The 25420-nt window shown below is 41.5% G+C and overlaps 1 protein-coding gene across 6 annotated transcripts in view; it reads left to right on the forward strand.

Moving 5' to 3' along the window:
* The window catches only part of ADARB1 (adenosine deaminase RNA specific B1), a 244668-nt gene that overhangs the window by 158968 nt on the left and 60280 nt on the right, over positions 1–25420 (forward strand). For 5 of the 6 annotated variants that reach the window (XM_048868933.2, XM_048868928.2, XM_048868931.2 and 2 more), the window contains 2 exons: positions 1878–1952; positions 12329–13260. In XM_048868933.2, coding sequence (XP_048724890.1) covers positions 1925–1952; positions 12329–13260 — 960 coding nt within the window. In that variant the 5' untranslated portion in view covers positions 1878–1924. The remainder of the gene's footprint in view (positions 1–1877; positions 1953–12328; positions 13261–25420) is intronic. The other variant, XM_048868932.2, reaches the window with a different exon arrangement.

Raw genomic sequence — 25420 nt, forward strand, 5'->3', positions numbered from 1 at the left:
GGCATAGTTACTCTATCTCTGCGAGAATTGGCAGCTATGTTGTGGAGAGAGCGTCTCCCACCGACATAGCACTGGTGTGGTGGACAGTGCAAAACTTGTGTCGCTACAGGGGGGAGGGTGCTTTTAACACCTGAGTGATGTAAGTTACAATGACTTATGCGGTAGTGTAGACCGGCCCATAGACTTTAAGGTCACAAGGCGCCATCGTGATAATCTATTCTGACCTCCTGCCCATCATGGACCGTAGAACTTCAGCCACAGACTCCTGTAATAGACCCATAACCTCTGGCTGAGTTACTGAAGTCCTCTAATTATGATTTAAAGACTTCAAGTTCCACAGAATTCACCATTTACTCCATTCCAAACCAGCAAGTGACCCATGCCCCATGCAGCAGAGGAAGTCAAAACAAAAATAGGGTCTCTGCCAATCTGACCTGGAGGGAAATTCCTTCCCAACCCCAAATACGGTAATCCGTTAGACCCTGAACTAGTCACCAGGGAAAGAATTCACTGTAGTAACTGAGACCCCTTCCCATCCAGTGTCCGATCTTCAGCCATTTGAGATATTTGCTACTAGCAGTCGCAGATGGGCCACATGCTCGGCCTGCTGGCGGGGGAGGGGTGCTCTGTCCTGCTGCTGCTACGCCTCCCCCCACCCCCAGCACTTCCAACTTGCTCAGCCCCTCCCCCCGGCAGCCGGGCCTGGGCGGGAAGCTGAGGGAGTGGTACAGAGACACTTCTCATGCCAGCTGACTCCCCTCAGGGTCTCTGCGAGAGAGCCCGGCTGGGGAGGTGGCGGCAGCCCACCCCCTCCTCTGCCTGCCTGGGCCCAGCTGTGTGGGAAATGTGCTGAGGAAGGAGTCTTGTGCTGATTTTTTAGCATAATTAAATGTCTGGAAAGCATAGAGAAGATACCACACGCTGTAAAGGTGCAAAGTAGTAAGATTATAATGGTCTTGTCTCTTGTTGTAATGTGATGTCTATAGACTTCCCTGATTTTCAAAGACACCGAGCATCCATTGCTCCCGTTAAAGTGAATGGGTGCTCAGCACTTCTGAAAATCCAGACCATTATTCTTGTAACATAACCTCAGGTATTGCAAGTAACACCCAAGATATTCAGGCAGTCCACATGTAGGGAAGAGACAGCACCATCTGTTTCTCTCTCCTGCGGATATGGTCTTCACCATCGCTATTCAGCAGCACAGCTTCTAGAAGGATGTTGGAGCAAAGGCTGGCTTTATGTATACAAATGTCTAACCAAACCCAGTCTTTACCACAAACCCCCTCTTTCCAGGAACTGTCCTTTTAAGTAGTAGTACTTGCTCTACCCTGCATATGATTTGCCTGGATTTTCTTGATGTTACCTGCAACATCAAGTTGCCAGTATTTTGACTTTGTCCTTTTTCCTCTGGCTTGCTGGAGGGGAAGCATCTCTCCACTGAACCAGTTCCAGAGGTGCTGTCACGTGTGACCTTTTAACTGGTCACATTCCTTAAAATAGTCTGTTGGTGCAATAGACAAGGAAATGACCACATTTTCCAGTGAGAGTGCATAGTTTATATCTTGTAAGTATATGAACCAGGGAAAGTACAACAGATTAAAAACAGTATGCCCTTCTAGACAGTCTGCCATCTGAAAATGTAAAAATGCTTATAAACATTAATGGGTTCTTAGCATCTCCATATTTTTGAGCTCGAGAAATAACATTACCCTTCTGTGGGAGAAAGACACACAGAGTTGTTCCTGATTGCACATGATTGTGGGAGAGCTGTGGAAACAACCCCGATCTCCTGACTCCTAGTCCCAGGCCTTCATCATGTGGGCTCTTTCATTTTACGTAATATAAGCTTAAAACACCCACTCTCTATTTTTCAGATAGAAGCCGTCTACGCCAGTCAAGAAACCAGCAAAAGTATTTCACTATGGATATAGATGATGAAGAAAATATGAGTAAGATATGTATATTTACATAATAAACAATATAGTCCTTTCTGCAAGAGCCATTTTCCTTGCAGCTGGGTGGGCATACAGAAACGATATGAATACAATGAGAGGAAATTTCTGTGTGTGTATAGTTCACTTTATACTTGTGTTCATTAAAAAAGAATTTCCATACTGGGAAAGCTTTCAAATACATTCTGATTAACACATAATCCAGTTACCCTTCACGTGACTGATATCTTCATACCATGATCACTAATCGTCAAAGATATTTGTATTTCAAAACAGCATGCTCCCTCTTAGCCTGTTTTCTCCTACTTTGAACCTGCAGTGAAGTAATGATGATTAATTAATACATCTATGGTTTGCACTGAAGAAATACGGAGTGATATACTCTATTGATACAACACGCACGCACGTACCCTGTGTAGCATACTGTCTCCTACAAAAAACTAGATGTCCCAACACCCCTAGCTCTATGTACTTTCTACCTAATATCCCCAAATGCCACCCTGCAGAAGAACTGGAAGTAGAGATTACAGGACTATCCTAAACTCATATGAGGTCTGGGTTAGTGTAAGAGAGGAGCTCCTGCCTCTTACAATCTTCCAGCTAGATTACAGGCTGAACAGAGATCTTATCTGCCCTAAAGATCAGAGCCTTTGTGCGCCAGGAGTGTGCCTGTAGCGGCCAGTCAATCAACAGGAAATAGATGACACTAAACTGGGAGGAGAGATAGATACGCTGGGGTAGGGTAGGGATAGGATACAGAGGGACCTAGACAAATTAGAGGATTGGGCCAAAAGAAATCCGATGAGGTTCAACAAGGACAAGTGCAGAGTCCTGCACTTAGGACGGAAGAATCCCATGCACCGCTACAGACTAGGGACCGAATGGCTCGACAGCAGTTCTGCAGAAAAGGACCTAGGGGTTACAGTGGACGAGAAGCTGGACATGAGTCAACAGTATCTTGTTGCCAAGAAGGCCAATGGCATTTTGGGCTGCGTAAGGTGGGGCATTGCCAACAGATCGAGGGACGTGATCGTTCCCCTCTATTTAACTTTGGTGAGGCCTCATCTGGAGTACTGTGTCCAGTTTTGGGCCCCACACTACAAGAAGGATGTGGAAAAATTGGAAAGAGTCCAGCGGAGGGCAACAAAAATGATTAGGGGACTGGAACACATGAATTATGAGGAGAGGCTGAGGGAACTGGGATTGTTTAGTCTGCGGAAGAGAAGAACGAGGGGGGATTTGATAGCTGCTTTCAACTACCTGAAAGGGGGTTCCAAAGAGGATGGAGCTCGGCTGGTCTCAGTGGTAGCAGATGACAGAACGAGGAGTAATGGTCTCAAGTTGCAGTGGGGGAGGTCTAGGTTGGATATTAGGAAAAACTTTTTCACTAGGAGGGTGGTGAAACACTGGAATGTGTTACCTAGGGAGGTGGTGGAATCTCCTTCCTTAGAAGTTTTTAAGGTCAGGCTTGACAAAGCCCTGGCTGGGATGATTTAGTTGGTGTTGGTCCTGCTTTGAGCAGCGGGTTGGATTAGATGACCGCCTGAGGTCCCTTTCAACCCTGATATTCTATGATAGATGGAATGAGATTTGAAGGGAACAGAGATCATTATTACTTTTGGGGTGTACCTGGGGGAGGGGAAACTAGGTAAATTGGGCAAGAAAGAGAGTTTGGGAAACCTGGGAAAGGGATAGGAATTGTGAGGACATGGGGTACAGGAGAATGGAGGGAGGGAGGATAAAGTAGATCAAATATAAGGGTTTGTGAAACAAGAAAGAGGGAATGTATAAGGAGAGAAATCAAGTAATGGAGGAAAGAAAAGGAAGAAAATTGTACAGTGCTCTGGTCCCCAGCTATTTAGAGTAACAGATTGTTCTCATTAACGGTTTAGTCTTGCTCTGGCTCAGATTTAGCAAAGCATTTAAGCAAATGTGTAGCTTTAGATATGAGTAGCCCCTTGGCTTCAATGGAACTCCGCAAGGGCTTAAAGTTAAGCACATTTCTAAATGCATTGTTGAATTGGTGTGAAAGTACTCAGCCTCCTGCAGGGTTGAGCCCTAATTACCTACAGGAAGAAATACTGCCACCACATTATTATGCAGTTATCTCATTTTAAAGGTATTTGGTCTTTTAACCATCCTTATTTTTTGTAAATGATAATGAAGTAGTGTATATGTGTTGCTCTTAAAGTACTGTGCATGAAAATCTCCTATGCTTTACTGTAAATTGTTCGATGCTGTTTAAACATGAGCATTTGTTTATTCTGTCCCTGAATTGTAAAGCTAACATATATCATACCCTTTCTTTGATAAAGACATCCTGACATCCTAACAGTACAGCAAGGCCTTGTATGGGAAAGATACAATTTTACATGGGACGTTACAGTGCTTTTTTATTGGGAAATCAAGAAGCTGGGCTGTTGTAAAATGACTTCATTTTATTAAAATTTATTCTTCTGGGCTGTGTTTCTTTAATTAAAATACTAGCTTGGGTTGGCCTGTGTTTGCTGCCAGTTAAATAAATTTTCTTGCATATTCAGAAGATTTTAATGTAGAGAAGACAACTGAATCAACTAGACATTTAAAAACAACAAAATGATGAATTAGCCAAAATTCATTCAAACAGCACAAATAGGAAATGGCAGCAATGCCTTTGCCTTTCAACTGATGTAGGAACTACTAGAATCCCATAGTGCTGAATTGAAGTTTGTGAACTTTCCTGGAAAATAGTTTCAGTAAGTAGAGATAAATATTCCTGAACCCTTATCCCTTACTATTACCTTGCAACTAGGGAGGCCATGACACATTCATATTGGGTTTGTCTTTTTATTTATTTTTTTTAAGCCTAGCCTGTGCTCTGGAGGCTATGTTGAGAACAAGATCAACAATTTCCAAAAGACACTCCCATAATAAGGACTAAAAGAAGTCAGAGATGTAATTTTGATAATTCAAGTGAATTAAAGAAAATACTACATAATTAAATAGGCAAGTTCTAACTGAGTATGCCTGAATACAAATAAAAATGGCCCTGTAGAGTTTGAGGAAAATGTTATTTTTTTATATTGATGTCCTGTAAATTTCCTTATTCAAAATATTTAATATGTCTACAACTTTTTTAATTAAAATGAGAAATCAGTTAAATGCAATAAGCTTTTCATCTTGTCATATAAAAATGTCACTGCACCAAGGACGATGCATGAAGTATATGGTATAATCAAGGGATGTCTAAGGGAAACTAAATACAGCCAGTTACAGTTGGATGATGATGTCATGTATGATACAGAGGAGTCTTTGTGCATTTGTATGTCTCCTTAGTGTGTGCGTGCGTGGGGAAGGGATTTTATTAAGGGTAAAATTCTTCTAAATAAATTTGATAATATAACCTTTTAAATTATGAAAAAATCAGCCCATCTATCGTTGAATTCTACAAATATTAATATTCGCTATCTTTCTGCACTTTTAAATCACATGGAGCTGCAGCTTGTAGTATCAGAAGTTAGCTATTAAAGCTTATATTTTTTGTGGAACTACTTTTTAGGGAAATCTTGACAGGAGAGGAAGGTGGACATATGCAATATCATAGCCTCCAACTATAATCTTTATTTTACCTGCAGAGACTAAAACTCACATAAAATTGGTTGTGCAAAATTTGAACACAATGGTTATATTTTTTTCCTAAAATAGGGAAAAAATTGAAAAAACACTTGTTGGGATTTCAGGTGAAAGTGGGTATAATGCCTTTTTGTCTTTTATGCATTGAAGGTGTGGAGAAGGTGGTATAACAACACAGAATCATAGAATCATAGAATATCAGGGTTGGAAGGGACCTCAGGAGGTCATCTAGTCCAACCCCCTGCTCAAAGCAGGACCAATCCCCAATTAAATCATCCCAGCCAGGGCTTTGTCAAGCCTGACCTTAAAAACTTCTAAGGAAGGAGATTCTACCACCTCCCTAGGTAACGCATTCCAGTGTTTCACAACCCTCCTAGTGAAAAAGTTTTTCCTAATATCCAACCTAAACCTCCCCCACTGCAACTTGAGACCATTACTCCTTGTCCTGTCATCTTCTACCACTGAGAATAGTCTAGATCCATCTTCTTTGGAAGCACTTCTCAGGTAGTTGAAAGCAGCTATCAAATCCCCCATCATTCTTCTCTTCTGTAGACTAAACAATCCCAGTTCCCTCAGCCTCTCCTCATAAGTCATGTGTTCCAGACCCCTAATCATTTTTGTTGCCCTTCTCTGGACTCTCTCCAATTTTTCCACATCCTTCTTGTAGTGTGGGACCCAAAACTGGACACAGTACTCCAGATGAGGCCTCACCAATGTCGAATAGAGGGGAACGATCATGTCCCTCAATCTGCTGGCTATGCCCCTACTTATACATCCCAAAATGCTATTGGCCTTCTTGGCAACAAGGGCACACTGTTGACTCATATCCAGCTTCTCGTCCACTGTCACCCCTAGGTCCTTTTCTGCAGAACTGCTGCCGAGCCATTCGGTCCCTAGTCTGTAGTGGTGCATTGGATTCTTCCGTCCTAAGTGCAGGACCCTGCACTTATCCTTGTTGAACCTCATCAGATTTCTTTTGGCCCAATCCTCTAATTTGTCTAGGTCCCTCTGTATCCTATCCCTACCTGCCACCGTATCTACCACTCCTCCTAGTTTAGTATCATCCACAAATTTGCTGAGAGTGCAATCCACACCATCCTCCAGATCATTTATGAAGATATTGAACAAAACCAGCCCCAGGACAAACCCTTGGGGCACTCCACTTGATACCGGCTTGCCATCTAGACATGGAGCCATTGAACACTACCCACTGAGCCCGACAATCTAGCCAATTTTCTATCCACCTTATAGTGCATTCATCCATCCCATACTTCTTTAACTTGCTGACAAGAATACTGTGGGAGACCGTGTCGAAAGCTTTGCTAAAGTCAAGAAACAATACATCCACTGCTTTCCCTTCATCCACAGAACCAGTAATCTTGTCATAGAAGGCGATTAGATTAGTCAGGCATGACCTTCTCTTGGTGAATCCATGCTGACTGTTCCTGATCACTTTCCTCTCCTCTAAGTGCTTCAGGATTGATTCCTTGAGGACCTGTTCCATGATTTTTCCGGGGACTGAGGTGAGGCTGACTGACCTGTAGTTCCCAGGATCCTCCTCCTTCCCTTTTTTAAAGATGGGCACTACATTAGCCTTTTTCCAGTCGTCCGGGACTTCCCCCGATCGCCACGAGTTTTCAAAGACTATGGCCAATGGCTCTGCAATCACAGTCGCCAACTCCTTTAGCACTCTCGGATGCAACGCATCTGGCCGCATGGACTTGTGCACGTCCAGCTTTTCTAAATAGTCCCTAACCACTTCTTTCTCCACAGAGGGCTGGCCACCTACTCCCCATGCTGTGTTGCCCAGTGCAGCGCAACAGAAGCAGTGGAAAGAGTTATAATTTATTTATTGAGTTGAATTTTTTACTGCTCCACATTAAGTCCATCCAATGCTCTGAGTGTCCTTGGCAATCTTTTAAAAATGTTCATAATAATAAAAAGACCCATCGGTTACCTCAGTATAAAACCAGATAACCCTGCAACAGTATCAAAATATAAAAAATTATTTGACCTCCCCTCAAAATCCCTTCTCCCCACAAAATCCATCCCATTGCCCAGACCTACCCATCAGATTGTGTCTGAGAGAGAAGAGACGGGTCTTGCAGCACACCCTGAATTTGAACCATTCAGGTTGATGAATCCCTTTGTGGCTGTACTGATCTCTTTCTGTTTTTTCAAGTTTCTTCCCACAAAACTCATCCAGAGAGTGCTCACCCATGTGTAATTGGTCTCAACATGCCTGTTGCAAGGGAAGTTGCCCTTGCTAAGAGTTCCGCAAGAAAGTTAATGAGAACAGCAATAAAGAGGATGCCAACATTTTTGCAGCTGTGCCTTAACCAAGTGGGTGAAATTTAGGCATGAGAGGGATAGCTCAGTGGTTTGAGCTTTGAACTGCTAAACCCAGGGTTGTGAGTTCAATCCTTGAGGGGGCCATTTAGGGATCTGGGGCAAAAATTGGGGATTGGTCCTGCTTTGAGCAGGGAGTTGGACTAGATGATCTCCCGAGGTCCCTTCCAACCCTGAGATTCTGTGAACAGAGATCATTCTTTCTCATCAGATGAGGGGACTGCCCCGATGGCCCACCTTACCTGCATGTATTTGTTAACCATGTCTTTGACCAGGAAACTCTCAAAAATAAACAAGCACACTTATAACAGATGCCTCCTCTCTTCAAAGAGGTAACTGTTTTCTTTGTAGCACGCCTTCCTTCTTTATTCTGGTGCCTTATACGTAGTAAAGCTCCAGGGAAAGAACATTTCAGTGGCAAAACTTGTTTCTTCTTCTGCTGACAACGTCAATGGCTGATCCTATCAGACTTGATTTTTGCCAACTCAGATACTGCAAAAATGGCTGAAATCTCCTGTTCACCCTGGAATATTTTTTAGTGTACATAAAACAAATTAGCTTGTCTGAGAAACGACTCACTCTCAAGTTATCTGGGGCCAAGGTTTCCAAAAGTTGGATCCTGCAGTCAGACATCTAAATCCATACTTTGACGAGTTTGCAAAAGTGCTACGCACAGAACAGCTCTCATTGACCATAATGGGAGCTGCGAGGTGTGCAGCACTTTTGAAAATCAGATAGATGCTTAAATACGTGTTTAGAGTCTAACTTTTTGAAAGTCTTGACCGTAGCGGTTAAGTGACCACTGGAAGAGTGTGTATCTTCACCAAGGAGAGGTTCAAGTAGACATCTATTCACCTGCTCGACACAAAAGCTGATTTGAAGAAGTTGTATCCATTTTGCTCCGTGCAGTGTTTTCACAGTTCAGATAGTGAACCCTTTCTTGCAGTCTGTCAGCTAAGAATTTTACTTGCCAATAAAGTTGTGGATATTGATATTTCTGAGCATGCTGCTGGTTCTAATGGATATTTTGTTGAAAACTGTGACAGCAGCAGCACAAGATCTAATGTCAGGTTATAAACCAATTTCTTTTCATCGTGTTTTAGTACTAGTTTCACATTCAAATGAGTTAATTTATAAGCTAGATTTGCAGAGGATCTCAGCTGCCGTTTGGGCACCTTTATGAAGTGATCAACTTTTCAAAAGCTCCTATTTAGGACATCAGGAGCAGCTGTGGGCTGAGCGCTTTTGAAATGCTCACCACTTCATATAGTGGTCTAAATGGCAGTTGAGCTCTTTTCAAAATCTGATCCATAATCTTTAAATAAATATTAACACTTAAATATAAAAGGTTTTGTTTCCAGATTCAATTACAGTAGAATCTCAAAGATTCAAACGCCAGAGTTACGGACTTACAGGTCAGCCAGACACCCTGTGGAACCGGAAGTAATAAACCAGGCAGCGGGGAGACAAATTAAAACCAGCAACTACTGTACGGCCTCGGGGCTTTAGCCCTGGGACTCAGGGCTTCTGCCTTGGGGGTGGGGGTGGGGGGTTAGGTCTGCAGCCGCAGGATGGAGGTGTGGGTCAGGGCTCCAGGTGGGGGTGGAGAGGCTCAGGGTTTCTTAGCCTCGGGAGCACCAGGGCTCAGGGCTTCTGACCTGTGGAGTGAACCGGGGCTCAGGGCTTCATCCCCAGGGGGGCACCGAGGCTCGGGGTTTCAGCCCCGCGGCTCTGTTCCCAGCTTCAGCCCCCGGGAGGCGCCAGGGCTCTAGCTAGAGGGGAGTGTCAGTTTCAGCCTCAGCGATTCCCCCATAGCTAAAGCCCCAAGCCCTGGCACACACACACCCCAGCTGAGACCAGGAGCAGAGCCTTGGGGAGCCCCCAAGCAGGTCAAAAGCCAGGAGCAGAGCCACAGGGTTGAAGCCCCAGCACTCCCCCCAGGTTTAAGGCCCTGAGCTCTGGTGCTTCCTCGGGGTAGAAGCTTGGATCCCCCTCCCTGGAGCCTGAGGTGTCTGTAACTCTGAGGTTCTACTATAATATTAAAGACAGTTAGATCCGCATTCTCCTTCACAACTTCCTTGAGGCGTTGGTCTTATTGTTACTGGTTTAGAACCCTTAATGAAAAGAAATTTATAGATGGAGGCCATGATTGGTATTTTATATCTAATAATTTCCCTTTAGTTTACAAATTATACCATTTCATAGTGAACTTCTGATGCCACATTCGCTGTTTGTTAAGTAGTTTTATTAAATTATGTTACTTAAATTCCCTCAACGCAGTACTACAGTATTATAAAAGAAACAAAACTTCATGAATTAACATGTTGTGTTGACTATTATAATCCACTAGTATATATACTGTGTACAATACCATTTGAGGTTCAACTTCAGAAATCCTTTTCTGATAAAATGAATTGCCAGAGCATGTTTCTAATGATCAAACTATTAGTAATTTGGGAATATGAGTGTTCCCCAAGAAGATTTATTTTACTTCTATTTGCCAATATTGTACCAATTTTTATTGTCCAATACCTGTTTGTTAACAACGTGTATGTTTCTACTTTGGCTCTTTCTTTTGATCTTTTATTCTTTTCGAGCACCGAAAGGAGTAACCTATCGAGCTTTTGCTGGAGGATGTTATAAATGAAAATTTAGTAACCATTCCATCAGCTTTGTAAACTGGGTGAAGTGGTGTGTGTGCACCAGTATTTGGGAAAATTAAGCAAAAGTGTGAAATCCATCAAAGTGCAAGAAAATTTCCACTTTGTTTTGTTTAAATTCTGGATTAATTTGTATAATCTGTTATCATTGTGGGTGTATTATATTGCTAGATATTTGAAATCTTTAAAACTGAAAGGCTGGAAACTCTTAAACTACTAAAATTGCATTTTAATTTACATAGACTAGTATAAATTCAAACTCTTTATTTGCAGCAGTTTCTTCACCTAACAAAAATTAGGATTTAAAAGCTGCAGCAGGAACAATTCTTAGAACTAACTCATAGTATGATATCAGCACTCAAGTTCGTAATTTCAAAAATATTATGTTAAAGTAATTTAATAATTTAATTTGTTTTTATATAAACAAATCAGTTCCATGAATAATTATCAGTGTACAACATGATTAATTTGTCAGGTTTAACCTGAACATGTATTACAAATCTTCTTGCTTTCTAATACTATCTTAATAAAGGATTGCTGTGTCTTAAGGGGGATGTTTGGAATAGGAACTCTGTCTAAAATAAAAGCAATTGCTTTCCCTTTGCAAAGAATTATAAAGTTGTGTGTAAAGGACTATTAGAAATATAAAATTTCTTGCTAGATGATAGTACAAAAACCATATATATTATTCTTCTGGAACAACATAATTTAAGCATGATTTTTTTAACAGAATTCTGAGGAGAGATGACGTATGTCTATTACAGACTTTACTTCCAAGTTTTGAGGATTGATATCAGAAGAATAAATATGGGCACTGAGTTTGGCTCATTCCACTCTGCAGTGCATGTTTACAGTCTAATCTAACTACCTTTGAAGTCAAAAGAAAGAAAGAGTCTGACTGGCTTCAGTAGGAGTTGGTTCAGGCTGTTAACAAGTCAGAGTGGTTGGGTGAAAAGCTCTAGTTTCTTGTTGGAGTCTTCTCGGGTGAACATTTAAATGATTCTAGATAAGTGCCCAGTTACCAGAAGTTAGTCATTTAAATGAGCAATATTGTTAAAATGGACACAGTTAAATATCTATATAGGTGATATATAAGTAGGGTTGTTTCAAGCAAATGAAAAGAAAAAGGTATATACAATATTTATGCACTCTTAAACCAGTGAACCTACAAAAGGAGCTTGTTATTTTTATTAAATTAATTAAATTACTCAGATTTTATATAACTTCTCTTTTTAAAATAAATAAAAATCATGTAAGATGCCATACTTGAGCCACAACATGAGCTTAAATAAAAGTGAAGTGGTCTGAATTAATATGAAAACTTATATCTCACTAGTACTCATCTTAAATGTTCCGTTTATTAGTTATTAATGGAAGGATTTTGAAATATAAGTATCAAAAATGTTGATTAAAATTATAAATAATCTTTCTGGGTTTAGAACATTTTTCAGAACAAAAGTAATTTAAAAATAGACCTTTTGTCTCAAAAGTAATCTGAGTGCAAAATAAAAATGGTGCAAATTTTTAATCCCAGTATTAATAAAAATGTCAAATGCATAATTTGTAACTCAGACCTGCACCTGATACTTCTTGGGTTATTAAAATTATGGTTTTTTGTTTGTCCTGCAAAGACATAAACCTATAAGCACACATCACTTCCAGTTACAAAGATAGATAAAGGAATCTATAAATTTTGCATTTACAAGATCCTGCAACGAAGGCATTGTAAGTTACTCTTTCTGGGCACCACAGGTTCAAGCAGCACTGATGTTAAAGAAAACCGCAACATGGACAACGTTCCACCTAAGGATGGCAGTGTGCAAAATACCAGGGAGGGGTCTCAACTCTCCAATGGTGGTGGTAGCAGCAGCAGAAAACGCCCATTGGAGGAGGGCAGCAATGGACACTCCAAGTTCCGCCCTAAGAAGAGGAAGAAAACACCAGGGCCTGTTTTGCCAAAGAATGCTCTGATGCAACTGAATGAAATTAAACCTGGTTTACAGTACAAGCTTCTATCCCAAACAGGACCAGTTCATGCCCCTATTTTTGTGATGGCAGTTGAAGTTAATGGACAGGTGTTTGAGGGATCTGGCCCTACAAAAAAGAAGGCAAAACTTCATGCTGCTGAAAAGGCTTTGAGATCTTTTGTTCAGTTTCCAAATGCATCTGAAGCACACCTAGCGATGGGGAGAACACTCTCTGTAAACACAGATTTTACATCTGACCAAGCAGACTTCCCAGACACACTTTTCAATGGATTTGAAACACCAGTTCAGACTGACAATTCCTTTTATTTGGGGTCCAATGGAGATGGATCTTATAGCTCCAGTATAGACTACAGTCTGTCCTCATCCACTGTGGCCGGTACTCTTATCCAGTCCCCTCTTCCCACACCATCACCATATCCATCCACCAGTGGAAAGAACCCTGTGATGATTCTGAATGAGCTGCGGCCAGGGTTGAAGTATGAGTTTCTCTCAGAAAGTGGAGAAAGCCATGCTAAGAACTTTGTGATGGCAGTGGCAGTGGATGGTCAAACTTTTGAAGGATCAGGAAGGAACAAAAAGCTTGCAAAGGCTCGGGCTGCTCAGTCAGCTCTTGCATCCTTATTTAACATGCAGCTGGACCAGACACCATCTCGCCAGCCCATTCCCAGCGAGGGTCTCCAATTACATTTACCACAGGTGAGAAATCTATACATTTTTCTTTAATATGTTTAGGCAGTTTCCCAGACTACATCTGCTGCTCATTTTTTAAACATTTCAAAGAATATTTCTGGTGTTAATGCTGTTTGTTTCATTATGTGATCTCTCCACTAATGATCTACCAGTGTGGAATCATTTTATTCAATTAGAAAGAAAAAATGCCACATTGTTGATTTTGTTGATCTTAAGTGCATGGTGTATAATACAGTTCAAGTTCTAGTTTAGTGGTGGTTGGTGTTAAGGGAATCTTGGAACAATTGTTTTGTCTCTTGTTCTGCTGCAAAGCCTGGATTGTGAGTTGAAGTCAGGATTTATTGCTCTAGATTGTTTGACTACCTGAAAACAACTTTTACCAAAGAAGAAAATCACTTTCAGCTGCAACAAATGCTCAGAGTGAAAGGTGTTGAATAGTGGTTGTCAAGGAGAGGTTAAAATACGAGGGAAAATAAGGTTAATACAGGAGTTCCTTATTTTGACTATTTGACTAAAAGACAAAATTTCAACACACAATACCAAAGAAATCTTGAAATATATATGGTATAAATGGACTTTGCAATCATCTACTATAGCAGTTACAAGAAGTTTACAATTGCCTTCGAAAATATGTGTAAAATAAATATTTTTAACAAAATAACTAATAGGATATCCTAAGTATTGAGCATACTAAAAGTAGTCCAGTAACATTTGGTAGCTGCAAAGGTAACTTTATTGAGCTATCAATGAGAAAGCTAAAAGAGAGTCTACAGTCCTGGACACTAAAAGTTCAACTTATTTCCTCTAGGTCCAGCAGGGTCAATTCATTGAACAATATTGAAGTTCCTTCAGGACAGATGAAATTAAGTCTTTAAAAACTATATAATGATAGATACCAACAGTTCCAAAGGACAGGTTTTATGAACACATTTTAGCTTTCCTTTTTAGTGGTGCTTATTGTGTTAGGAAGAAGCTTGAATGGTCTGCCTGTTGTTATGTGCAATATTGTTGTAGCTGTGTTGGTCCCAGAATATTAGGGATGCAAGGTGGGTGAGGTCATATCTTTTATTGGACCAACTTCGGTTGGTGAGAGAGGCAAGCTTCTTCCCAAAGACCTCTGTGTAAACTTGTCTCTCTCACCAACTGAAGCTGGTCCAATAAAAGATATGACCTCACCCACCTTGTCTCCCTAATTGCTCTCCAAGAGCAGTCTTAGCTGAGAGACCAGGTTGGTATGCTACAAGCACAGGATATCTCTTCCCCTCATAATGCTGATGATTGTGGCTGCTGGATGCAGGTATATTGTGCTGAAAGGGTTTTCCTGGGGGCTGGGTGGAAGTGGCCAGTAGTTTGCTGGGACTCAGGAATTGTAATCTCCTTGACCAGAATTTAGAAATGTATACTGTTCTTGAAAATATCAAACTTCATTATCTCCCCTCTCAGTCCATTATTTTCTGTACTTTTATAGTGTAGTACTAGCTTTGTTAGCATGTCAGAATTTAGAAATATGTATGGGGGACACAAGTGGTCTCTTAGCCTTTGCTGGGGAATTGAATCACCCTGTCCCCACACTGATCAATATAGCTGCTCAGCAACAGAGAAGGGAGTTTGTTGTGCCGTGTTAAAACAGGTTGACACACAATCTCTTCCATAGCTCTTCGTTGCAGTGCAAGTCCACAACACCCTGACTTGGTGGTGTGGTATAATGCTCACTTGAATCCTTAACACCTTAACTAGTAGTTGCCACATCTGGGTAAAGTGGGCAAGTTACTATTACTGTTAGTACCTCACAAAAGAGCAAATCCAAAGCCCTCTGAAGTCAGAGTCTTTCAGTGGACTTTTGATCTGAGCTCTATTGCATTTCTTCACTTTTGAGTTTGTTTACAGCCTATTATCATATTTACATGTTTTGAATTTAATTTTAAAACTCCATGAAATCAAAGGAGTTACATCAGGGCCCATTATATTTTACTGAGATGTTGGGAGATGTCTAGTGGGGTATTGAAGGTGTTGGTATTATGTCATGCTTTATTTAACTTTTTCACTTATAGTCTAGACCAGTAATTTTCAAACATTGGGTTGTGACCCAGTACTGGATCGTGGATTGCAAGGCACTGGGTCGCCTTGCTCAGCACCCAGGGTACCTGGCGGCCGGCCAGTGAAAATTAGTAGTCCCTACGTGTTCTGACACCGCATTGCACCCTTGAAGTGGCCAGCAACAGGTCCGGCTCCTAGGCAGGGGGGTGATGGGGTTCCACGTGCTGCCCCGACACCGAGCATTGGCTCCGCATTCCCATTGGCCAGTGCCCGGCCAATGGGAACTTGGGGGGTTGTACCTGCGGGTGAGAACTGCACAGAGCTGCTTGCACGCCTCTGCCTAGGAGACGGACCTGCTGCTGGCCACTTCCAGGGTGCAGCGCGGTCCACGGTGCCAGGACAGGTGGGAAGCCTGAGTCTGCACCCTGGCTGTGCTGCTGACCAGGAGCTGCCAGAGGTAAGCCCGTACCCCAACCCTGTGCCCCAATCCCCTGCCCCAGCCCTGAGCCCCCCTAACCCAGAGCCCCCTCCTGCACCCCAAACCCCTCATCCCCAGCCCAGAGCCTGCATCCCCACTCCCTGCCCCAGCTCAGAGCCCCCTCCCACACCCTGAACCCCTCATTCCTGGCACTACCCTGCAGCTCTCACTCCCACACCCCATCCCTCTGCCCTGAGCCCCCTCCCACATGCCAAACCCCTCATCCCCAGCTCCGTTGGGTCATGGGCATCTATAGTTTTCTTCAACTGCGTTGCCAGAAAAAAAGTTTGAAACCACTGGTCTAGAAGAGCAGGTAAACAGCATGTTAAATCTGGAGATGACTCTAAATTGGGAGGAGTTGCCAACTTTATTGAGGATAGAGAAAATACATATAGGGGCCAAGACACATTAGAAAACAGCCAGAAAATAATAAAATGATCAAATTGGGAAATTGAAAACTAATATATCTAAGTGAAAACAATCCAGATACCAGATGTTCGAGGAAAGGGTGAAAGCAGTCGTGCCAAAAAGCACTTATGAGTACTACTGGGCAGCAGGATGGAAATGAATTTTCACTGAAGGATAGCAAGGTAAAAAAAGAGAATGCAGTTTGGGCTACATAAGCTGAGACACCATTGCATCATGGAGCTGGGAAGTTATAGTCCCTACTCTGTACAGGTCTGTGGCATCTGCGTCTAGTATATTATAGTCAATTTCTGCTTCCTTATTGCAAGAAAAATGGTGATCTAGTGGAGAGACTCTAGAGAAGGGAAGAAAATGATTAGGGAGATGGAGGAGCTGATTATCAGGAAATACTGAGCATTAAATATGTATTGTTTGGCTAAGCAGTGATTAAGGGAACAATCTGAAGGATGTGTAGATCTTTTGCTGTTCAAATTACCTTTATTTCCATGTCAGAAAATACACACGTTTCAGCCTCTTTAGGTTGATATTGGTAGCTTTGAAACTTTAAAGTGCATGGCTTATCATAAACCTGTAGAACTGGCAAGGAACCAAAGCTGACGAGAATTGAATGGAGGAGAACTCAGCAGTTCTAAGATGTGTGATTAATATGTTGAGATTACCTGAAAAGGCAAAAATGTCAAATCTTTGTGGTCAAAGTGGAGGAGCTAACATTATTAGATATTTGAAAATTGTGAGCATACGTTTTGGTATCTAATACTAGAAGAAATGAATGTGTTCAAGCAGCAAGACCTAGGCTTATAGGAATTGAACATTTCATGATGCAGTGAAATGAAAAGTTTTGTGTTTGTAATTGTCAGCATTTCAGAGGGTTGATCAGATAGGAGGAAAGTATTGTTCATCTGACTAGTGTTATGTTTCAGTACACAGATGGCCTACAATTGTAGTGTAATACTTTGCTGTTGCAAAAAATATCTGAACCCCCCCCAAATGCCCTCATTTAATAAATAGCTAACCATAAGAGTTTTCATTATGTTTTTTCTTTTATGCATTATTATTCTGCAGTACACCGAAATAAAAAACATAATTACGTCAGATATTCTTACCTTGAGAGCAGTGTGGATGTTGACATCATGCTGAACACTTCTATAATTTGTGTCCTCTTATTTGTTTCTTGAAATTATGTAGGCTTTTCTAATTGATTGTTAAAAAATGTTGATGGACAGAACAGCTGCCTAATTACCTAATTTCTTCAGTGTTGTCGAGATATTTATTCAATTTGCTGGTAAAAGTATTTGGTCAGAAATAGTGTGGAGAGCAGGCCTGAGGGAACGGTCAATGTTTCTGTTTGTATTACAAAAACTATGCTGTTGATCTTTCAGTGCAGTTAGAATAGTCTCTCTCTCTCTCTCTCTCTCTCTCTCTCTCTCTCTCATTTTAGCTCTGATTTATTATTTATTATTGAAAATCTGCTTTTAGTAATCAGCCAAAAGAGTGGTGGTAAATTTTCTCTGCCTAGAGTAACTAAAGAAATGACAGACATCTCAATCTAAAAGAGCATATCCTACCTATGGCCTTTATTCATTAAAGCTCTCCAGCACATGCTTAAATTTACCAACATGCTTAAGTCTCATAGATGTCAATGGGTGTAAATGGGAAATTTATTTTTCCATATACTGTTAAAATAGGAAGCTTCAGTGGAGCTGTGCCGGTTTGCACTAGCTGAGAATCTGACCTACGGTTTTCAGTTTGTTAGACATTACTCAGCAGCACCTTTCATCAAGTCTCTCAGCTGAGCTTTCTGTGTAACTAATGATGAAGATCCTCAAGCAGTGAATCTTAACTTTGGGCAATGAGCAGGGTGGATAAAATTTGATCAGATTTTTGTAAATAATTTTACATAAATAAAATAAATATTTTTTATAAATAATATTTACTTAAATCAGGCTTTTTATTTAAATACAGGTTTATTTATGTGTGGATAGAGAGGAAAGCCCACATCTTAGAGAAGTTCTGTAGTAAGAAGCAACATGATTTAGAAACAGCCTGGATTTGTAAACGTAGAGAGGTGACTGAGTCAAAGCTGAAGCCCAGACTATGGGTCTGAGTGATAGGTAGCATGGTGATGTTATGATGGTGGTTTTCTCCACAGTAACTGAGGAAAAGATGAAGGGGAGGGCTTGGCAGGGAAATAATCGCAAGCTCAGTTTGGAACATGTTGACCTTATGCTGACAGCTGAAGATCCACAGAGAAAAACAGGCAGAGATTTTACTTTAAATGAAAGGATACAGGTCCAGAGTAAACAGGTAGATTTGTGATTCATCAACATAAAGATGATAGTTGAAGTGTTCCTTTTTAAACAAAATCACATGCATGTAAGATGTGGAGGGGGAAGAGGAAGGATCCCCACTGAAGGTTGGAGGGGGGAATATCAAGGATCTTCCAGATCGAACAGTGAAGGAGTGATTAGAGAGGTAAGAGGAAAATGAGAAGACTGAGTCACCAAAGTTGAAGTAAAACAAGATCTGCAGATAAGCACAGCTGTGTCAAAGGCATCTGACAGTCAAGGAGGATGAGAGTGAAATATTAGTTCTAAAAAATGGCCATGAAAAGGATGTTATAAACTTTGCTGACAGCAGTTTCAGTGAAGCATAGAAAGTGGAGGCCAAATTGGAAAGAATCTAGGATGGAATTGGAGCAAAGAAATTCCAGATAGTAGTTATAGATAACACTTTCAATGAGCTTAGAGATAAAGAGAAGAAGGGAGACAGAATGGTAATTGGAGAGAGAAACAGTGTCATGGGTGAGTGGTTTTTAAGGGGAGGAGGAATGAAGAATGCTTGTATTTAGAGTGGAATCACCCAGAAAAGAGGGAGAAGTGGAGAACGGTGAGGGGGGAAATGAGAACTGGTGTCAAGCCAGGAGATGGGGTGGGATAGGGTCACTGAAGCAGGTGGGGCAAGAGGACGAAAGTGGATGACAAACCTTGGTTTCTGTGACACAGGAGAAGTAGGAGAGAGTGATGAAAGAGGGAAAGTGGTAGCCATTTCAAAGCTTCTGTCTCCATGCATCCGTGGGTCATGACTGAGAATACCAAATCCAGGACAAGCTGCTGGAAAAAAGGGCAGACAGACCCCAAAACTGGTGGTTATTCTTCCATGACATATACCAAACCAGCAACAAAAGTAAACTTCTGTCTCACCACACTGGCTAACAAGAAGTCAGAAATGCAGCCTCCTTAGGTATTCCAGTCCTGGATTCAAAACCCAGACACTAGACGTAATGATGAGTGGTTATTTAAAACCAATTTCATCAAACAAAAGGGTTCTTCTGATCCCAGAGGAGCGGCCACATACCTAGGTCAATATATAACTCAGATCTTACCCAATAGTCACACTGTTGCCAGTCCTTTAATATCTAATATCTAAAGGTTTATTTATAGAAAGAAAGAAAGAAAGAAAGAAAGAAAGAAAGAAAGAAAGAAAGAAAGAAAGAAAGAAAGAAAGAAAGAAAGAAAGAAAGATGAGAGTTAAAATTGGTTAAAGGAATCACATACATACAATAATTGCAAACTTCTTGGATCAGGCTTGTAGCAGTGATGGAATAAGCTGCTGGCTTGTTAAGTCTCTGGTTGCTTCCAAATCATGGGAAGGTCCTCAGTCCTTGGGTTAGAATGCTCCCGTTAATACAAGTTCATCATAGCCCAGAGAGTTGAGCAGGAAAGAAACAAAATGGACATGTTTCCAGGGCCTTTTGTAGCTTCTCCCAAGTGAAGGGAAACCCATTGTTCTCACTGTGGAACGTTACAGGTAGCAAGATGGTGTTTGGAGTCACATGGGCAAGTCACAAGTCCATGTATCCTTCGCTTTGTCATAGTAGAGGCCATCCCCCATACTCCAGTTAGAATGTTCACATGAAAGTCCATTAAGTTTAGATAGGCATCTTCCAATATGAGTTAAGTGTTCTTTGATGGGCAATCCAATTTGAATAGTTCCTTCAAGATGTGCAGGCTAAATACCTTGTGGGTGTTACTACATGAGCAAACATTTGAAATACAGGTACATAGTTAGTATTCATAATTTCAAGTACAAAAATGGTACATTTTTTAAATAGTATAATCATATTCAGCAAATAATAACCTTTCTATTGACACCTTACTTGTATAAGATTTGTTGCAATTATATGAGAGTGGTAGCAACAATGATCTACATGGTCATATTTTAATCAGATAACGTCACGCCTTCTCAATACATCTTTGAGAAAATCAGTATGATCTTGAGCAGACAGGGAAGTTAAGGGAGAAGGGCTTAAGGATAGAATTAGAAGTGGCGAATACGTAGCTGAGGTTTCAGGTGGGAAGACAGTCAGGGTGGAGAAGCGTGCTTGGCTAGGAAGCTGGAAAAACTGAAGGATGAGAGAACAAGTTCATAGCAGTGGAAATCAGCCTGGTCCAGGACTGCCATCACAGAAGACCTACTTCATGAAAGCAAGAGCCGAGGAAATGGAATTTCTTGTTTGTTTTTCTGTGCTTGTCTTTTTATGCTCTAAATTCCCTCTTTTATTTTCTAAATTCCTGTTTAGATTCTATTTGCCAGAGTTTATGTTTAGGGCCCTACCAAAGTCACGGTCCATTTTGGTCAATTTCACAATCATAGGATTTTTAAAATTGTAACATTTCGTGATTTGAACTATTTAAATCTGAAATGTCACAGTGTTGTAATTGTAGGGTTCCTGGCCCTAAAAAGGAATGGGAGGAGGGGGTTGCATGGCTATTGTGGGGGGTTGCGGTATTGCTACCCTGACTTCTGCGCTGCTGCTGGAGCCTCGTTCTGAAGGCAGAGCCGCCTCCAGCACCAGCGCAGAGGTAAGGGTGGCATGGTCTGGTATTGCCACTCTTACTTCTGCGCTGCTGCTGCTGCCAGTCAGCAGCCGCCGCTCTCCAGCCGCCCGGCTCTGAAGGCAGCAGAGAAGTAAGGGTGGCAATACTGCAACCCCCATACTTTATAACTTTGTGACACACACACACCCCCGCAACGCCCTTTTGGGTCAGAACCCCCAGTCTGAGAAATGCTGGTCTCCCCTGTGAAATCTGTATAGTACAGAGTAAAAGCCCACAAAAGACCAGATTTCACAGGGGGAGACCAGATTTCACAGTCCGTGATGTGTTTTTCATGGCCGTGAATTTGGTAGGGCCCTATTTACTTACTGCTCTCTTCACTTTGGTTAGAATTTCTTGAACCTAACTCTTTGCCATTTAACCATACTTTTTTCCTCCTTGCTTTCCTTTTTCTGTTTTGTTTACAAGATTGCATGTCTTCTAGCAGTGATTAAACAGCTACCATGCTTATTATAAAGATGTTAATAGTTTATATTTTGTCTTTGGTATATTTCTAGGTAGCTTCCTCACTTTTAAACCTCTGCCTTTCTGAAGGTTGAGTGTCACAATGTTAGTTTTTGGTTCAGCCCTTCCTCAAATCAGGGATCTGGATCAAATCCAGTTTGGCTCCCTCTACTACCATATTCTGGCAGGCCCTTCAAGCTTTTAGGTCTCTTATTGTTCAGATATAGTTCATTGGATTATCTTCCATATGAGACATCTGCAGGTATTTCTTCCCTCAGTGGGGAATTGTTGACTGGAGACATAACAAGCAAATCATTATGTCAGCAGCTGTCCTTCAGTCCTTGGTATTGTGGACCAAATCCAGAAATCTTTCCAGAGGGAAGCAACTGATGAGAATTCTAATAGTCAGGATCACCACAGACATGTAACTGATGACTGGATGCATACATGAGATCCCCCACTTGCCAAGGAAAATAGTCCTCAGTGGAAGGCAGGAAGAGTACAAGCTGGCTAGAGTTACGAGCACTTGGCAAATCCTTTACCCTCAGTGTCTTTACACTTCTCTCCCACTACAAAATATACCCTGGCTCATTCCCCACGTCCTCTCTCCCTCTGCTCCTGCCTTGGGAAGCTGACTGTCTCTGGCAGAAGTTCCATAATTATGCTGACTTCCACCCCTGCAAATTTGTTCTCACTTCCAGTTGTGACATTTTCCTGGCCAAGCAACTGTACATCTCCACCCCAGTTGAATACCACTCCTCTCATTCCAGCCATATATGCACCACGTAACACTCCCTTTTGCCCCACTTCTCTCCCTACTCAAGACCTTGCTGACTTTTCCAAAAAGAAAATTGATAAATTCCTAAATGACTCCTCATCTCCTCTCTCCACGTTCCTTTTCCCCTTCCTTCCTATCACTCTTAGTCCATCCAGTCATTAATCTGGGCCTGTCTCTGACTTCTCTTCATAGATGACCAGCCATTATATTAAACTCTAGATGGCCAAAACTGAGCTTTTGATCCTCACACCTCAAGTCTTCCTCTTTTCCTATTTTCTCCATTGCCATGGATAACACCACCCTTTCCCCAGCTATTCAGCTTTTTAATCTGGGCATCACTTTTAACTCAGCCCTCGTTGTTCATCCACACATCCAGGCCATTTCCAAGTCTTACCTTTTGTATCTACCTAATATTTCTAAAATTTTCTGCCTGTCCAAATTTCCTAGGCTCTTTTTCATGCCCTCATCATCTCTTACCTAAGTTTGATCTAGACATAAAATTACACCAGTTTAATTAAATTGTGATGTTAAATCAGTACAGTTTTGTAAGTGAACACACATCACTTAAGATCAGTTTATGTCAGTTTATCTTATATCAGTAATTTGATGCAGATTAATTACAGGTATGTCAAATGACTCGTGTAATGTACAGGTGCAAGCTAAACTTACCTAAATCAGGTTTAAACTGATGTAAGAGTGTCCACACTCACATTTGCACCAGCTTCACTGAATCAGTTTAACAACATACCTTTAATTCAACTGATGCAACTTGTGCATGTAGACAAGACCTCAAACTATTGTAATCTCTCCTGCCTTCTGACCTTGACATCAGCCAAGTCAGTTAGAGAATGCTGCTTCAAGGATCATAGATTCCAAGGCCAGAAGGGACCGCTGTGATCATCTAGTCTGACTTGCTGTGTAACCCAGGCCATAGAACGTCCCCAAAACAATTCCTGGAACAGATCTTTTAGAAAAAATCCTATCTTGATTTTAAAATTGCCATGGAGTATCCACCATGACCCTTGGTAAATTGTTCCAATGGTTAATTACCCTCACTGTTAAAAATTTATGCATTTCAGTTTGAATTTGTCCAGCCACAACTTCCAGCCATTGAGTTGTGTTATACCTTCCCTTGCTAGACTAAAGAACCCATTATCGAATATTTGTTCACCATGTAGGTATATATAGACTGGAATCAAGTCACCCCTTCACCTTCTCTGTGTTAAGCTAAACCGATTTTGCTCTTGAGTCAATCAGTATAAGGAATGTTTTCTAACCCTTTAATCATTCTTGTGGCTCTTCCCTGAACCCTCTCCAATTCATCAACATCCTTCTTGAATTGTGGACATTATGTTCCAGCAGAGATTTCACCAGACATAAAATAACCTCTCTCCTCTTACTTAAAATTCCCCTGTTTATGCATCCAAGGATCTCATTAGCCCTGGGAGCTCATGCTTAGTTGATTATCCATCACAAACCCCAAATCTTTTTCAGAATCACTGGTTTCCAGGATAGAATCCCCTGTCCTGTAAATATGGCCTACATTCCTTGTTTGTAGATTTGTACATTTCCATTTAGCCTACTAAAATGCATATTGTTTGCTTGACCCAGCTTATGAACCAATCCTGATCACTGTGTTTTAATGACCTGTTCTCTTCATTATTTACCACTCCCCCAATTTTTGTCTCCTCTGAGTGGGACTAGCAAACCCTGGCCAAAATCATGATCCCATGTGTCTCCGCCACATGTTGCCTCTGTTTTGCAGAAGGGAAGGTGTTCTCAGACCTTCAGCCCTGTGGGGCGTGCCTGCTGGGGCATGGGGCTTCAGCAGGAGTGGGGTTGAAGCCCCAAGCCCTGGCAGGCGCCTCCCACAGGGATGAAGCCGCAAGCTCCTGCGAGTGTGTCCTAGCTCTCGAACTTCTGAAGATTGTTGTGTGCAGCTCGGAGGATCAGTAAGTTTGGCCATCCGTGTCATAGATAATACTTAAAAATTCTAAGGATGTTTTCGTATTGGCAGCATGAGACCTCCAGTGTATGTCACTCAAATAGAAGTCCCCCATGATCACACAGCTTTTTTTCCTACACATTGTAGATAGGTGCATAAGGAGCTGGTCATCCTGTTCCCTAGTGTGATTTGGGGTCTGTAGCAGACACCAACTAATAGCCCATCTTGTGCTTTATCTGTTAGGATATTTATCCATAAGCATTCAAAAGCATTTTCTTGCTAGTTATGAGTGACTCACAAACAGGTAATGCCATTTTTGATCTAGCATGCCAGTCCCCCTCCTCTTTTGTCTACTTGATCCTTCCTAAGCAGGTTGTAACCATTGATTTTAGTATTCCAATCATGCAAATCATCCCACCAGGTTTCAGTAATGGTAACTAGATCAAATTTGTGCTCATAAAATGAGCAATTCTAACTCTTCTTGTTTATTATCAGGCTCCTAGCATTGTTGCTTAGGCAATTAAATAATTTCTTCTCTTCATTTTTTTGGCTCGTCCCTGATCACATCACTGGCTCTTCATTTCTCTCCACTGGCCCCTTCTCTTCACCACATAAAATGCAAGTGTTTTGTCTTTAAGACCCATAGACACCATTCTGTCTAACAGATCTACTAGTTTATTGAGCTGTTGACCCCAGCCTTCACTTTGCTAAAATGCCAGCTTCAGTTGTCTAATTATTCCCTTGTCCCTCAAACACCTCCAGGCTTTCTCCCATACAGCTCCATGTGCGTGCAGAAAACGTTCTGTCAAAATTCGTAAAGTTGTCACTTTATCCTTTCATAAATAGCTCATTAAAACTTACCTCTGCTGTGATGGCTACAAATCACTGCCAGCTGGCACTGGTCAGGCAAATGGTGACCTTTGACTTCTGCTTCTCTAATTAACTGTATTCATTTTTATTCAGCTCATCCATTCAATTCATCCCCACTCCATTTGTCTTTTTGTCTACCTGTTGCATCCTCTGTGACATGTAAATTGAATCGTGAGCTCTTTGGTTCTGGGGCTGTTGTCTGAAGTCTGTACAGTGCCTAGCAGAGTGGGGTCCTGAACTCTGTGTCTCTGAAGCAAAGTCATTAAATGCTTAGAAATCCTGCTGCGCAAACC

The sequence above is a fragment of the Caretta caretta genome, chromosome 11, assembly GCF_965140235.1.
Source record: "Caretta caretta isolate rCarCar2 chromosome 11, rCarCar1.hap1, whole genome shotgun sequence".
Classification (NCBI taxonomy): Eukaryota; Metazoa; Chordata; order Testudines; family Cheloniidae; genus Caretta; species Caretta caretta.